We start from the raw sequence: 12,384 nt of genomic DNA on the forward strand, positions 1-12,384 counted from the left end.
GGAGCTGATCAAGTGTAATGAGACGAGCTATTTGGCCAGGATAAAAAAAAAAAAAAAAAAAAAAAAAAAAAAAAAAAAAAAAAAAAAAAAAAAAAACAATTTTCCACTGCGTTTCCTTGAACTGTATTAGGAGCAACAAACCACAAAAAAAAAGGCTGCATACACTTTGGCATGTTGTAAAATGGTCAATGCATTAATTAAATATATTGCCAGTAGTTTACCAAACATCCTCTGCTAAATTGCTAGTTTGAAGCATGTACCATTATCTACAGGCATATCTGCCTCTCTGGTTCCCAGTTATATTTTAGCAATTCTATAAATACTCACAATCTGAAGAGTCACAGTTAAAGCTGATTAGCTGTTCTGTGCTTTTTAAAAAAAAAAGTTGCTTTTTTTTTTGTTTGTTTGTGTGGATACAGAGTAGCAAGTTCAGAAGCTGTGTATGCTTAGTATTTGTTGGAATGCAAAGACTGCTGTTTACATACAGTGAGTAGATTGGTAGAGTAACTGTAAAAAGCAGTAGAAAAATTGTGTGGTTGTCCTGAACCACATTTATGGCTTAGCAGTTCTGAGGAGAGATTTGTGTATTGCATAAATTTCCCATTTCTTCTTATTCTAGATTGATCTGCAGACATTCCTTACTCTTACTGATCAAGATTTGAAAGAGCTAGGAATTACCACTTTTGGTGCCAGAAGAAAAATGYTGCTTGCAATCTCAGGTAAATAAATTCAAACAGGTTATCATTCYTTGATTTTAAACAAACAGTGGTTGTGTTCTCCTCACTTGAATTGCAAACTTACAGTTGATAAAGGATTTTAGAGTAGAAATCTGTTTCACAGATCATGTTGGCTTGCCCTTCATTGGAAAGCACTTTTAGAACTTCGATCTTTAAAGAAATTTCACAYTGCATCCTGTTGTAAAGTTGAAGCTTGCTAGAAAGTTTGTTTCACAGAATTAAGAAGTTTTGTTTTTGTTTTTTTTGTGTTTTTTTTGCCTCAAAACTGCAGATCATAGATGCTCTGGGATTTCAGACTCAGTGGAAGTCTGAATGGCACCACATGCTGCAAGGAACTGGCATTTTCAGGCTTTTTGTTCCTCTCTTCTCTACTGGATAGCAAAGCAGTCGTGCTAGCTGGAAAAATTGCCTGAGTTCTTTTTTTTCCAAGACTTTTTTTTTTCCTGTAGGAATGTTTAGGTTTGAATGAAACAACTAACTCTTAGCTGGCATTTTTTTCCAGATGCCTTTCAGTAGAAGGTTGTTTTGTATCTTACTTGCAGAAGGATGAAGGCCAAATAGGATTTCTCACAATGTGCTGTGGTATATAGAGCTAAATAGAGCTTTTTTCTAATTACTGTAAATAGCAAAAGATACTATATTTACATAGGAGTGCTCTGTTGTTGTTATCTTGGCAATGAATTCGTATCAGAAGAACAGTTTTCTTCAGATGTTTCATGGAACATAAGGGGTTTTTCTTCTTCCTCTAAAGTACCTTCCTTTCGCTGATGTCACTTGTGAATTTGTTAATGAATTTTAACTGATGGCATGAAGAGGATAAATAAGCAATATACTTAGTTAATATCATTCATGAAAATCTGTTTACTCTTTATCAATGATTTGTATCTGTCATGGAGTTTGTTCACAAGAGTGGAAAACTGGGGAAAGGAAAAATATTTTTGATGAGCATTTGTACAAACTTAGGGTGCAGATTCAAATCAAGAAGTGAGCACCTGTTTCTTATAAAAATTTGTATTAAAATATTGCTTCAGTGTTGTGTGTAAAATGTGCATTGAGAAATCTTCTCACTTCACGTAGATTACGCTGCAACCGTACATTTTGTGTGAATGCTATTTCAGATGGAAATTGCAGCTGCCTTAAAGTTCCAGCAATTTGATTTAACTTTGCATTGCAAAATCTCCTGCATACTGTATCAGTGCAGATTAAGAATTACAGCAAATAGAAGCTTACTTCCCAAGTAGGTCTAAATGTCTTAACCTTGCACTATCCTGATGAACTGCTATATTGAATGAGTACCTTGCTTGCGTTTTCAGTTGATACTGTTCTGTGTCTGTCTAATGTTTTGATTTAAATAACAATTTTGCTTTTGGTTTAGATAAAACGATTAAAGTAAATTTCTGATAAGAGTGGCTTTTTTGTGGCCCTTATAGAACTGAATAAAAACCGAAGAAAGCTCTTTGACCCATCAAACATTCGTGCCTCGTTCCTGGAAGGTGGAGCTAGTGGAAGACTGCCACGTCAGTATCATGCGGACATTGCTAGTGTCAGCGGTCGCTGGTAGCAATAAGTTGTGGCTCAAAGTCAGCTCTAAAGATGGACATGGCAATCCTGTGGACAGCTTTCACTGCACACCACCCTCTGCACTTTGGGAGTTTGGGTATCAAGGACCAAAGCATTTCGTCTGCACAATACTGTGCCAAAAAAAAAGAGAAAACACATTTTGTCTGTCTTTCAAAACACCAAATGTGGGTTATGTTTTACTCATGTAGTTTGGACAGAATTTGCAATAATAATATAGGGTTCTTCGTTTAGTATTTTATTACCTATAACTATAATGTATGCACTGAATTTTTACTTTATTGAATGAAGGAAGAATGAAGAGCTGGGATGCCAGAGAGCATAGATTTTGGTTTTATCAAGATGGATTTTTCTGGTACTGCTTAAGATAATTATTGAGGTCTTTCTGCACTTTACGTGTTCTGATTTCTTGTCCTGTGGAAATTTACTTCTCTTTCATTTCCGTATCAATTGTTATATTGGCACTAATCAAAAAAATTTTTTCAGATGTTCCTGCATGAGGTCACATCTCACTATAATGGTACTAGGAATTGATTCTTATGCATTTTATGCATTCTTCTGCAGATTTCTTCTCTCTTTCTGTCTCCCTGGTAGTTATCTGAAAAGATTGTTCCAAAATCAAACCACTTAGTAGTGGACCAATGCTGTTATGCTCTTATGAAGCAGTCTAGAGCTGCTTGCAATGAAAATAATTCACTGTAACAGATGCAATGAAAGACCAAAATGGACCTTGCAATATTAACCCTTTGCAGTCATCTTATTTAACTGCTGCCTGTAATGCTAAGACTGTTTTTAATGGTTGTCTGAAAGCAAAGGGCTATTTTTAGTATCCTGCCACTAAAGGACACTTATTTATATCAGACTTTTATTTTTAGATTCTGTACACCTACAATACGGAACAGATTAAACTGATCTACTGCAGATTTATGGTAGAGAACGAAAGGCATTCATCAAACTAGAGCTGTGGGCTGTCGGTTTGATTAAACAGAAAACTAATCTAATTTGACAAGACAGCACTGTTGCCATTTAATAAATGACGTATATTACTTACATGACTATGCATGCAGCAATTAAGCAACCTACAGAAATAGGTGTAATAGCATCTGTTTTGTTCAATTTAGATTTGTAATTGTCGGCTGCAAAACTCTCGAACTATTTCTGAAACAAGTTGTGTTCAACAGAAAGAGTCCATATTATAAGTGGATAGAGCTAATTATTGCATTCTTATACTGTGAAAGTCCAAAAAATTGGCAGTACTATTTCTGTCTTTACAGATGTCTTGTTATGGATTTATGAAGGGTTCTCATATAATGAAGGAATTCATGAAGTGCCTCTTTCTGCAATGCAATATGAAGTTTCCAAACATTAATTTGTTGAAAAACATTCCCATAGGAAATATTGTGAATTACCTCTACTGTAATGTATTATTTATGTTCAGTGTACAAGCCTTTTGAGATGGACATAAACCACTGTCAAGTGCTCTTAACAGAAGGCATTAGAATAACATTTACAGTAGTTGGTTTTTATGCAAAAATGGGTGAGAAATAGTTTTGACACTTTCCATAGATAGTTCTTTCTTTTAAGGTGAGAAGACAAAATGATGTATAGAAAAATTTGCACACACAAAGGGAATTTAAAGAAACTATTACTTGAGGGCATAGATGATCAAGCAATAATAAAATGACTTGTGGTTAGCAAGAAGCGACTGCTCAGTACTCATATCAGCCATATCTACTTAATGGTGTATAGCTGGGTGACTTCCACTGTAGGTAAAGTAGCAGTTAAATTGCTCTGGTTTTAAAATTGTACTACAGATTAGATTTGATAAAACTGCATCTTGTAGGCACACAGTGGTTCACATCAAAAGTAACTGTGCTTAAATGCCAGAAGTCTGTATCCACGTATCTCTGAGAATTGTGGTATGTTTATCACACAGGCAAGAGCAGCTTCATGCAAACCCTTGTGGAAGCCAAAACTCCTGATTCTGAAAGTGTTTACACTTGTGCTTACTTCTAAGCACATAAATAGCTCCACTGACCTGGACTGCTTATGTGCTTACAGAAGAACTGTTGTTTCAGTATTGGCATTTTCGAGGCCAATGTTTGAAAATGGAATTGTATTCAAGTGTGTTAATTTTATAAAATATTTTTAATAGAATAAATATTTAGCAACACTTTTTACAAGATTTTCTGCAACCCCTTCTTGCTTCTTCTGCCTAAATTTAAAAGCATCAAAAAACCTTTACACTCTTAGATTTTTAGTGTTTCATAAGTACATAGTATGTATCTAGACAGTACTATATTTGGAACTGAATTTATTACATTATTAAGTTGATGTGGTCTTTTGCTGAGCAGTGCTTATATCATCTACACCAGAGTGAAGAATTTCCCATTAACAGCATTATTTTCAATAGGGCTTCACACGAAAAAGAACACACTGGAAAAAAGATTTCTCACTTGTTTTGATTCCACAAAGGGAATATGACAATACAGCATACCATATTGTTAGTGTTATATTATGCACAAATATTTGACTTGCTACATTAAAATGTTAGTTTTAAATCTGTGCCTTAATAGTGACCAGTTATCTGTAAATATAGAGCAGATACAGATTGTATTTTTGTGGGTTGTGTCCTTTTAGTGATTTTTTAAAATAAAAGATGGAATTAAAAYAGTAAAAATGGGAATTTTCAAAACTAATCAATGTTGCATAAAATAAATTTATATAACTTCCTTGTATTCTGATTGGTTAATGAAGTGTTTTTATTTAGACCCCATTCCAGGGATGCTTGCTTGTTAATAAAATGTCAAAACCAGTATTTCACATAATTGCAACATGTTTCTTTCACATGCTAGTTCTTGTGTGTTTTACTATTCTTTTCATTGCATGCAGTGCTTTTGTTTGGCTTTTAAATGAGAATTCTTGAGATAACTTAATTCCTTTCATAATACTTACATTTGAGAAAGTATGTCAGGTTCAATTCATAGTGGGTTTAATGATCTGGCATTCAAGAGCTTGATTCTTTCTTTGGTCTTCCCATTTTTAGGACTATATAAACTTTGGTCTGGGTAGCAGAACTGTTGCAAGTATCCTTCTGTAAGGGTTGCTGTACTGGTGCTTTCAGAGCAAAAGAGACGACTCAATTCCTGAAAAACAGTAGGAATCCCTTATTTGGGGTCTTGCCCAAGCAATCAGTAAAATCTAATGAGAGGCATAGCCTTTCAAACTGGAATAGTAAGTCTAATGTTATATCAGTTTAGTCTGTTTGCTTGCAAGTTTAATATTTTTTTTAACTCATTAAGTACATCCAGACTCCTCGTTATTGCAGCCTCATTTTCCTTGTTAATTATTGTGTCCACACAGATCTCTGCTTATTCAAATTACAGCATTCCTGGCTCACTGACCTTTAAAATTCTGTAATTTTGTGAATGCCTGCTGGGAATTACAGAAATTGTGGAAACGGGGGTGGGAAGGATGACAAATCACTAATCTTTTCTGTTGACAGCTGGAGGGTGTGGGGCTGAGCACCAGCTCCTGAGTCACTGGCATGAACTAAAGAGAAATTGCATAGGCAAGAGGATTTGCGAATTGCAGAGCACTTCCAGTGCCTGAGCAGTGCAGAGAGAGGAAACAGAGCAGTTTTCTCCGCAGACCACGTATTTGGAAATACTGGCTTTAATGAACCACCTATGTGACATCAGTCAAGCAAGTGGTAAAAATGGTGTAGTTGTGCCGAAAGGAAAGAAAAAGAGCAGGAGTGGTGACAGAGCAGCAGGGCTGCTTTCCTGCTGGTGCAGCAGCGTTCCCTGGCAGCTGGTGTGGCTGGTCATAAACAGGATCGCTCTCCACGTAGAGGTTTCACTGCCTGAAAGCTTGCTGCACTCTGCCCCTGGTCAGAGTAGCAAATTCGGTGACTTRTAGTGCAAAGAGGAAGAGGATGTACAAACAGACTTTGCCAATGCTTGAGAGAAGAGAGACTGGTTCTCCAAGCTGTGTGAAGGTTAAGAGTGGGACATCCGTCCTTAGTGCTTGTTCCCCACACTAATCAAGTACTTGGTGGAATAGACTGTCATTTTTCAAAAGCACTGGAAAACATGGTTATGGAAGGTGTGTGAGTACTAGTSCAGATTGGAGAAGTGCAATATGCAACAATATTCAGGAACTTGTGCTTGCACCATGAAATAAGCTAAGTATTTGTTTCCAGACAAGTCTGGACACTGTTGGAACTACTCTTTTTTTTTTTCCCCCTTTCCCTATTATCCTTGAAGAACCTGCTTCAGCTGAACTATTTGCATTACAGACATCTGAGCAGAAGAAAGGAGAGATTTGGCTTATGTTTGAAGTTGCTGCAGAGTTCTTGAGGATTTGAGAAGATGGGAAGATGAATGGTCTGTTTGAATTTTTTGTGATATGCATGATTAGTATCAACGTTTTCCACAGCTGCTTTGGAAGCAAAGGGGAGAACTGAAAAGAAGTGTAGGCATCTGGGAAAGGTGCCTCTGCAAAATACCCGAAGCAGTTGAAAAATAAATGAATTCCTTGAACTGGAGATAGCTGTGAGACCAGGACTATGCTCTAACCTGAAATACACAAAAACTGAAGCAGTTGAATTTAGGAAGTGATAATGTTGGTGGATGGAGATGAAGCTCCACAGAAGTTTCCTGTAGAGTTGCATCACAAGGAATTGAGATTGCAACTGCTATGAAATACAGCTTCACTCTCTGATGTAAATGCCACATTGAGCAAAACGGAAAAGAGGTAAATGATAAACAGCTGGAGTCTAATCCCTGCTCTTCCCAGACCTTATCTTTTTCTACCCTCCTGTACTCTCACGCTGCCTTCCTGATTTCCCATGCCTAGCCTGCTGACCTGTGAGCGATGGTGCCTGCAGGCCATCTCAGGGCGGAAGTATCTCAGCAGTGCCCTCATGCCACTGGTTTTTAATGGAGGAGTCACTTCTTCCTGGTACCTTTCCACAGCACCACTGAGGGAGGCAGGGGTTTAGAGGAAGATTTCATGAGTGCTTCTGCTGCTCTCCTTACTGTTACCAGTGATGAGAGGTACCATCTCCTCCTCCTCCAGCTTCTGCCACTTACTCAAAGTCTCATCCCAGGGCTGCTTGCCCCAGTGTCCCAGGGCATAGCTGCTGGGGAATTAACTGCCATTTGACCTGCATGGATGCAGAATGAACTTACTTCATGCTCTCCAGAAGGTGGAGAGAGTCTTTGCCCTTACCAGGAAAGGCAGCTGTTTTAATTCTCACAAGTTAGTGAGTGATATCTTAGCTATGAATACCTAACGTGCTAGTAAATAGTCTTAAAAAAAATGTACATGGTGTGCCTGAGGTAGTAACCAGCCATAACGTTACACTTAAATCTTCATTAATACATGCTGCTGRCAATCGCAAGTGCAGTTGTGCAGCTGCTGGTGTAACACTTCTGTGCCTCGTGGTATAGAAGTATGCTCCTTGTTAGGTCTGGTACTGCCGTCACAAGCTGTGCACGCACATACAGTAACGGGATTATACAAGAGAAGGCATGTTATCTAGATTTCATAAAGATGAGCGTTGTGCTTGTCTTTCCTCCACAAAAAGCCGGTTTTCAGTGACAAGCTTGCAGGCTCTCCTGTTGCTGTTACTGCAAGCAAGATCCGCATTTCATAGTGCGCTTTCCCCTTGGCAGGCTTTAGCTGTTAAAGGCTGATCAGCTCTATGAGATGCTTAGCATATTGAGTGATCTCTGCCCTGTCTTGTGGTCTATGTGGCTTATTTAGAAACGCTACTAAATGAAAAATACTAAAAACCTGTTTAAACTTTTCTATAGAGTACTTTGAACCATTAGCATGTATGTTGCATTTTTTCATAAGCTAATGTTTCTTTATCTGCCACTGAGATGGTGGATGATAGCATTTAGTGCTATGAAAATTTTCATGCAGTCTGTTAATCTTGCAGTCTAGAACRCTGGTCTGTGGGGTGACTTTCTCATTCAATTCATGTCATTTTCATTACTACAGTTTTTGTAAGAGGCTTATAGCTAATAGTCTCGTTCTTTATTGTAATGCTTTGTTGTTAATCAGTCTTTCAGTACAAATACAAGAGGAAGGATAATGTCATGGGCATACCACTAACCAATCAAGCAGTTGCTTCAACAAATAGCAAGAGCAAGCTGATAGCTGCAAGGAGGATGTTAGGAAAAATGTCGGATACAAAAGCAACAGGAAATTGCTGTGTATAAGCTTAAAATTTGATACAGGGAGGAAGAACCTCTGAATACCTGAAGAAGGGAGGTAGCGTAAACCACTCATTCAGTATGCATRCTGGTAGAAGATGTTTTTCAGGTGAGAAGTGAGAGAAAGAATCGTTAACGTGGGACCTTCCAAGGTTTCAGGTACTATCTCCTAACCTTTGCACCAAACCACTAGGCTTAAGTCATGCAGAGGTCACACYGTGCTTATGCTCTTCCGCTTTCGCTTTCATGAGCGAATAATGTTTGTGTTCTGCTAGATTCCCAGTCCAGACTGCAGACCCAGGTCTGGCTTCTGCTACTAATCCTGCCATAGGATGTATTTTCCACTGCCCTAAATATTTCTTGGAAATTTGGGAGGGGACTTGATATTTGGGAAGGATAAGAGCAATTGTGATGAAGTTGTAGACTACTTGTCTCATGTTTTCCCCTGGGCACAACTCAGCRCTGCTCTAATTAACCCCAAATTACAACAACAAAGAAGAATGACTGTGGGACCTCTGATTCAGGAAGAAATTTTCTATTTAAAAGTCACAGTGGGTGGCTCTAAAGATGAGGCATAGCAATAACTGTCTTTGAGAAACCCTGCTTAAGAGTAACCATTTATCTTTGTATGGTCCTTATCTTCCGTGCTTTGCAGCATTAATGGATTTTACAGCTTTTGGAAGAAGAAGAAATATTGTCCCCTTACTAAATCCGTACATAGAGTTAACCGGCTTACCAGAATGTTAATGTGAAGATTTTCGTGGGCGTTCTAGGAGCTGAGCCCTGTTTTCTTGTTTCCTGCTCCAGTGGTCCTTTTCTCTATAACTTTGTACATTATGTCACAAGAACTCACTAATACTCTTTAATCATAAACTTGTGCTTTGATATAAACTTCCTTTATTTTTCTTTACCACTTGTTAYACTACTAACTTCTGGATTTGGTCTTCAGATACAAATGGGACTTTTGCAGAAGCCTCAGGTCAGAATATGCTTTGCCATTACTTTAAGGAAAGTTTGAGGTTTTCTCCTGCACTAGGGATATACAGAAGTTTCATTTTATAATTTTCCTGGGTTTAATATTTTACATGTTCTTTGTTGAGTCAACAAAGCATATTTTATAGATCAAAATAAAGTAGAATGGTCATTTTCCAACTTTGAATATTGATGTGGCTAATAAGGGGAGCCAAGATTCTAAATTAGATGAGATTTTTTCCTCACTTAAAGTAAAATTATTAAAGAGCAGACTCAAATGTTGTCAAAATATTTACTAATAATAAAATTTAATAACAAAGCAGCCATAAACAAGTAAGTTAAAAAGGAACCAACACGTTCCTTTTCAGCAAAAAGCAAGTTTTCAACCTTGAAGAAAAAAATGACACTTCTGCAGACTTTCTTATTTATAGTATTTTAAAATCTCCAAAAAACACTCTCTCAAATTTTTGTAAATATACTTGAGCGTAATTCCTGTGTATTATTTTGTTATTCCTGGTACTACTTAGAATATCTTGGACTATAATTTTGAAAATTATTATATGAATTTCTTTTGACRTTGAATTTAAACAGTGTAGATCTCAGTTATGTTGTGAAATTAAGACTTTTTATTGTGATGATGCAGGACCTTACACCCTCATCAAAGCGTCATCCAGCGTCAAGTTTTTTCATTCTGCTAAGGTCAGAGATTTGGGCAGTATTTGCTCTGCTGAGAGATGCATAACAACTCCGGATGTCTGACCAAAATATGAAGAAGATTAATACTTTGTGATGGAAATTGCCTAGCTTGTGCCAAAACTGTGTTGCAACTTCATGGAGACTAACAGATGGAAAAAGCAAAACATTAAAAAAAAAAAAAAAAAAAAGTGTATATATACATATATATAAAATATAAATGAATTAAAATTTGTCACTTCCAACAATGTGATGAATGTTTTAAGTGATGTTACCATGACTACAATAATCCTAGAAACATGAATTGATATGGATATTATTACCATTTTTTTCTATAATAAAAAACACCCGGTTTGTCATCTGTGAAGGACAAGAGGTTTGAAGAGGTCTGAAAATGTGTGTGCTGTTAAGTTATGACTCCTAAAATGAAAACTAGCCAAGGGAAAATACACTCACACTGTATATGGATGATATAAAAGAGCAGGGCAAAAGGTATAAGGTTGGGGGAAGTATAAGAAACCCTCAGCATTAACCAACTTGGAAGACAGTTCTACTTTTCAGTATCAGTGCAAATCTCATTGTATATAGTGCATGAACGTGCCAAGAAAWGGCCATGAGAAGTGAATCCATTTTCAAAAGAAAGGAAAATTCAAATACAGCAAAATAGTCACGAACTTTTCATCTAGCAGAAGTCTAGACTGAGTGCTTGCTTCCCGTCATACTAACTGTTGGACTCTACATTCTAAACAGGATTTTTTTTTTTTAATTGTACACAGTTTCATGAGTTTTCTGTTTGCACGAGCACAACATTGATTTCTTTGCCTAGGACTTATTAATATGKACAGGATCCAGTGTGGATGAGAACTTTAAAATTTTGGGGCTTTTGTTTTTGTTTTTTTTCCCCCTTTGGAAGGGWTTTAAAAGTCACGACTGATGACTGGAAATAACACTTCTGGCACTGCTGGCTTTCTTGGCTGCTGGTGTTGTCTGCTCGCCTTTCCTAGCTCTTGGCTCTCCCATGCTTGGCTCCAGTTTCTGCTTGCTTTTGGTGAGCAGTCAAGTTTCAAACAAATACTTCTAGGAGGATTTGAAGCTTTTTAAATTTTCAAGCAGACTTGTATCTCCATTGCTCTATATGTGGATTTCAGGACTCTGCAAACCATGGCAGTGAAGGTACTGATGGTGATGGTGATCACTAGCCTGGTGTGAGAAACAAAGTTTATAAGCACAACATAAAATAGCATGTTGTGATTGCAAGGCCAATTTCAAGGAGGGCATAATTTCTTCAGCTAGGTGGGTTTCAGTGAAGAATAAGCTAAGGAAGCATTCATTTATTTATTTGGTTCAGAATTTTCTATGCAWTCATAAAAAAAGCATCTGACCTTTTGTGCTGAGCTCTTACTACAATTTAAAAATACAGTCATGTGAAGAGACTCCTTAGGGCAGCTCCTGCAACGAATCAATACACAATGATTCATAGACAGGAGCATTTCTTAATGTCTGCCCCCTTACTTTTGCACATTAATTACCAGAGTACAACGGTACATTTCTTCCTTGCTTCCCATCTGGAATATTTCTTTGGAGGCCAATGCATCCTTGAGCTGCACAGATGTATTTACGTATTTTTTCCCTTTCCTGGAGCTGCTGCAAAGACAAGATAATGAAACCCTGAAAACAAGATCACTTACGATCTAATTCATCGTGCACCTTCTCGCTCTGTAAACGTATCAGGAGTTGATAGATCGTCAGGATAGAACAGGCCTTTCGTTCTGCTGAAAATACGACAGACCAAACACTTTAAAATCCTCACCCTGCCTCACTGTTGTGTGATGAGGTTGGAAGCTTTGACACATTTCACATCTGGTTCGATTTGCTGAGCCTCTTTCACATGTTAGACAATACTATCTGGGATAACGAGTGCCATTAAATACTATATCAAAACACATTTTCTCTAGAGCGTAGACTAGAAGTTCAGTAGCGGAGGGGCTTTGTAACCTTGGTATGCTTTGGGTGGAATTTTATGCAGATTTCACAAGGGGTGTATACACAGGAACAAGACTGGTATGACAGGCAAGCACTGAGATGCTCTGTCCCTACTACCTCCCTTCCCCAAAACAGGTAAAAATTCAGTGTTTCACTTTTTTTTTTTTTTTTTTTTTTTTAAGTGTAATTAAATT

General features: G+C 37.4%; 1 protein-coding gene across 1 annotated transcript in view; it reads left to right on the top strand.

The window, feature by feature from the left end:
• The window catches only part of BICC1 (BicC family RNA binding protein 1), a 111,976-nt gene extending 106,843 nt beyond the window's left edge, over positions 1–5,133 (top strand). The window contains exons 20-21 of the mRNA XM_085323661.1: positions 620–719; positions 2,168–5,133. Of these exons, the coding sequence (XP_085179787.1) occupies positions 620–719; positions 2,168–2,298 (231 nt within the window). The 3' untranslated portion in view covers positions 2,299–5,133. The remainder of the gene's footprint in view (positions 1–619; positions 720–2,167) is intronic.
• Positions 5,134–12,384: the final 7,251 nt, after the last annotated feature.

The sequence above is a fragment of the Rhea americana genome, unplaced genomic scaffold (assembly GCF_003343005.1).
Source record: "Rhea americana isolate MKP2758 unplaced genomic scaffold, rheAme1 scaffold_86, whole genome shotgun sequence".
Classification (NCBI taxonomy): Eukaryota; Metazoa; Chordata; class Aves; order Rheiformes; family Rheidae; genus Rhea; species Rhea americana.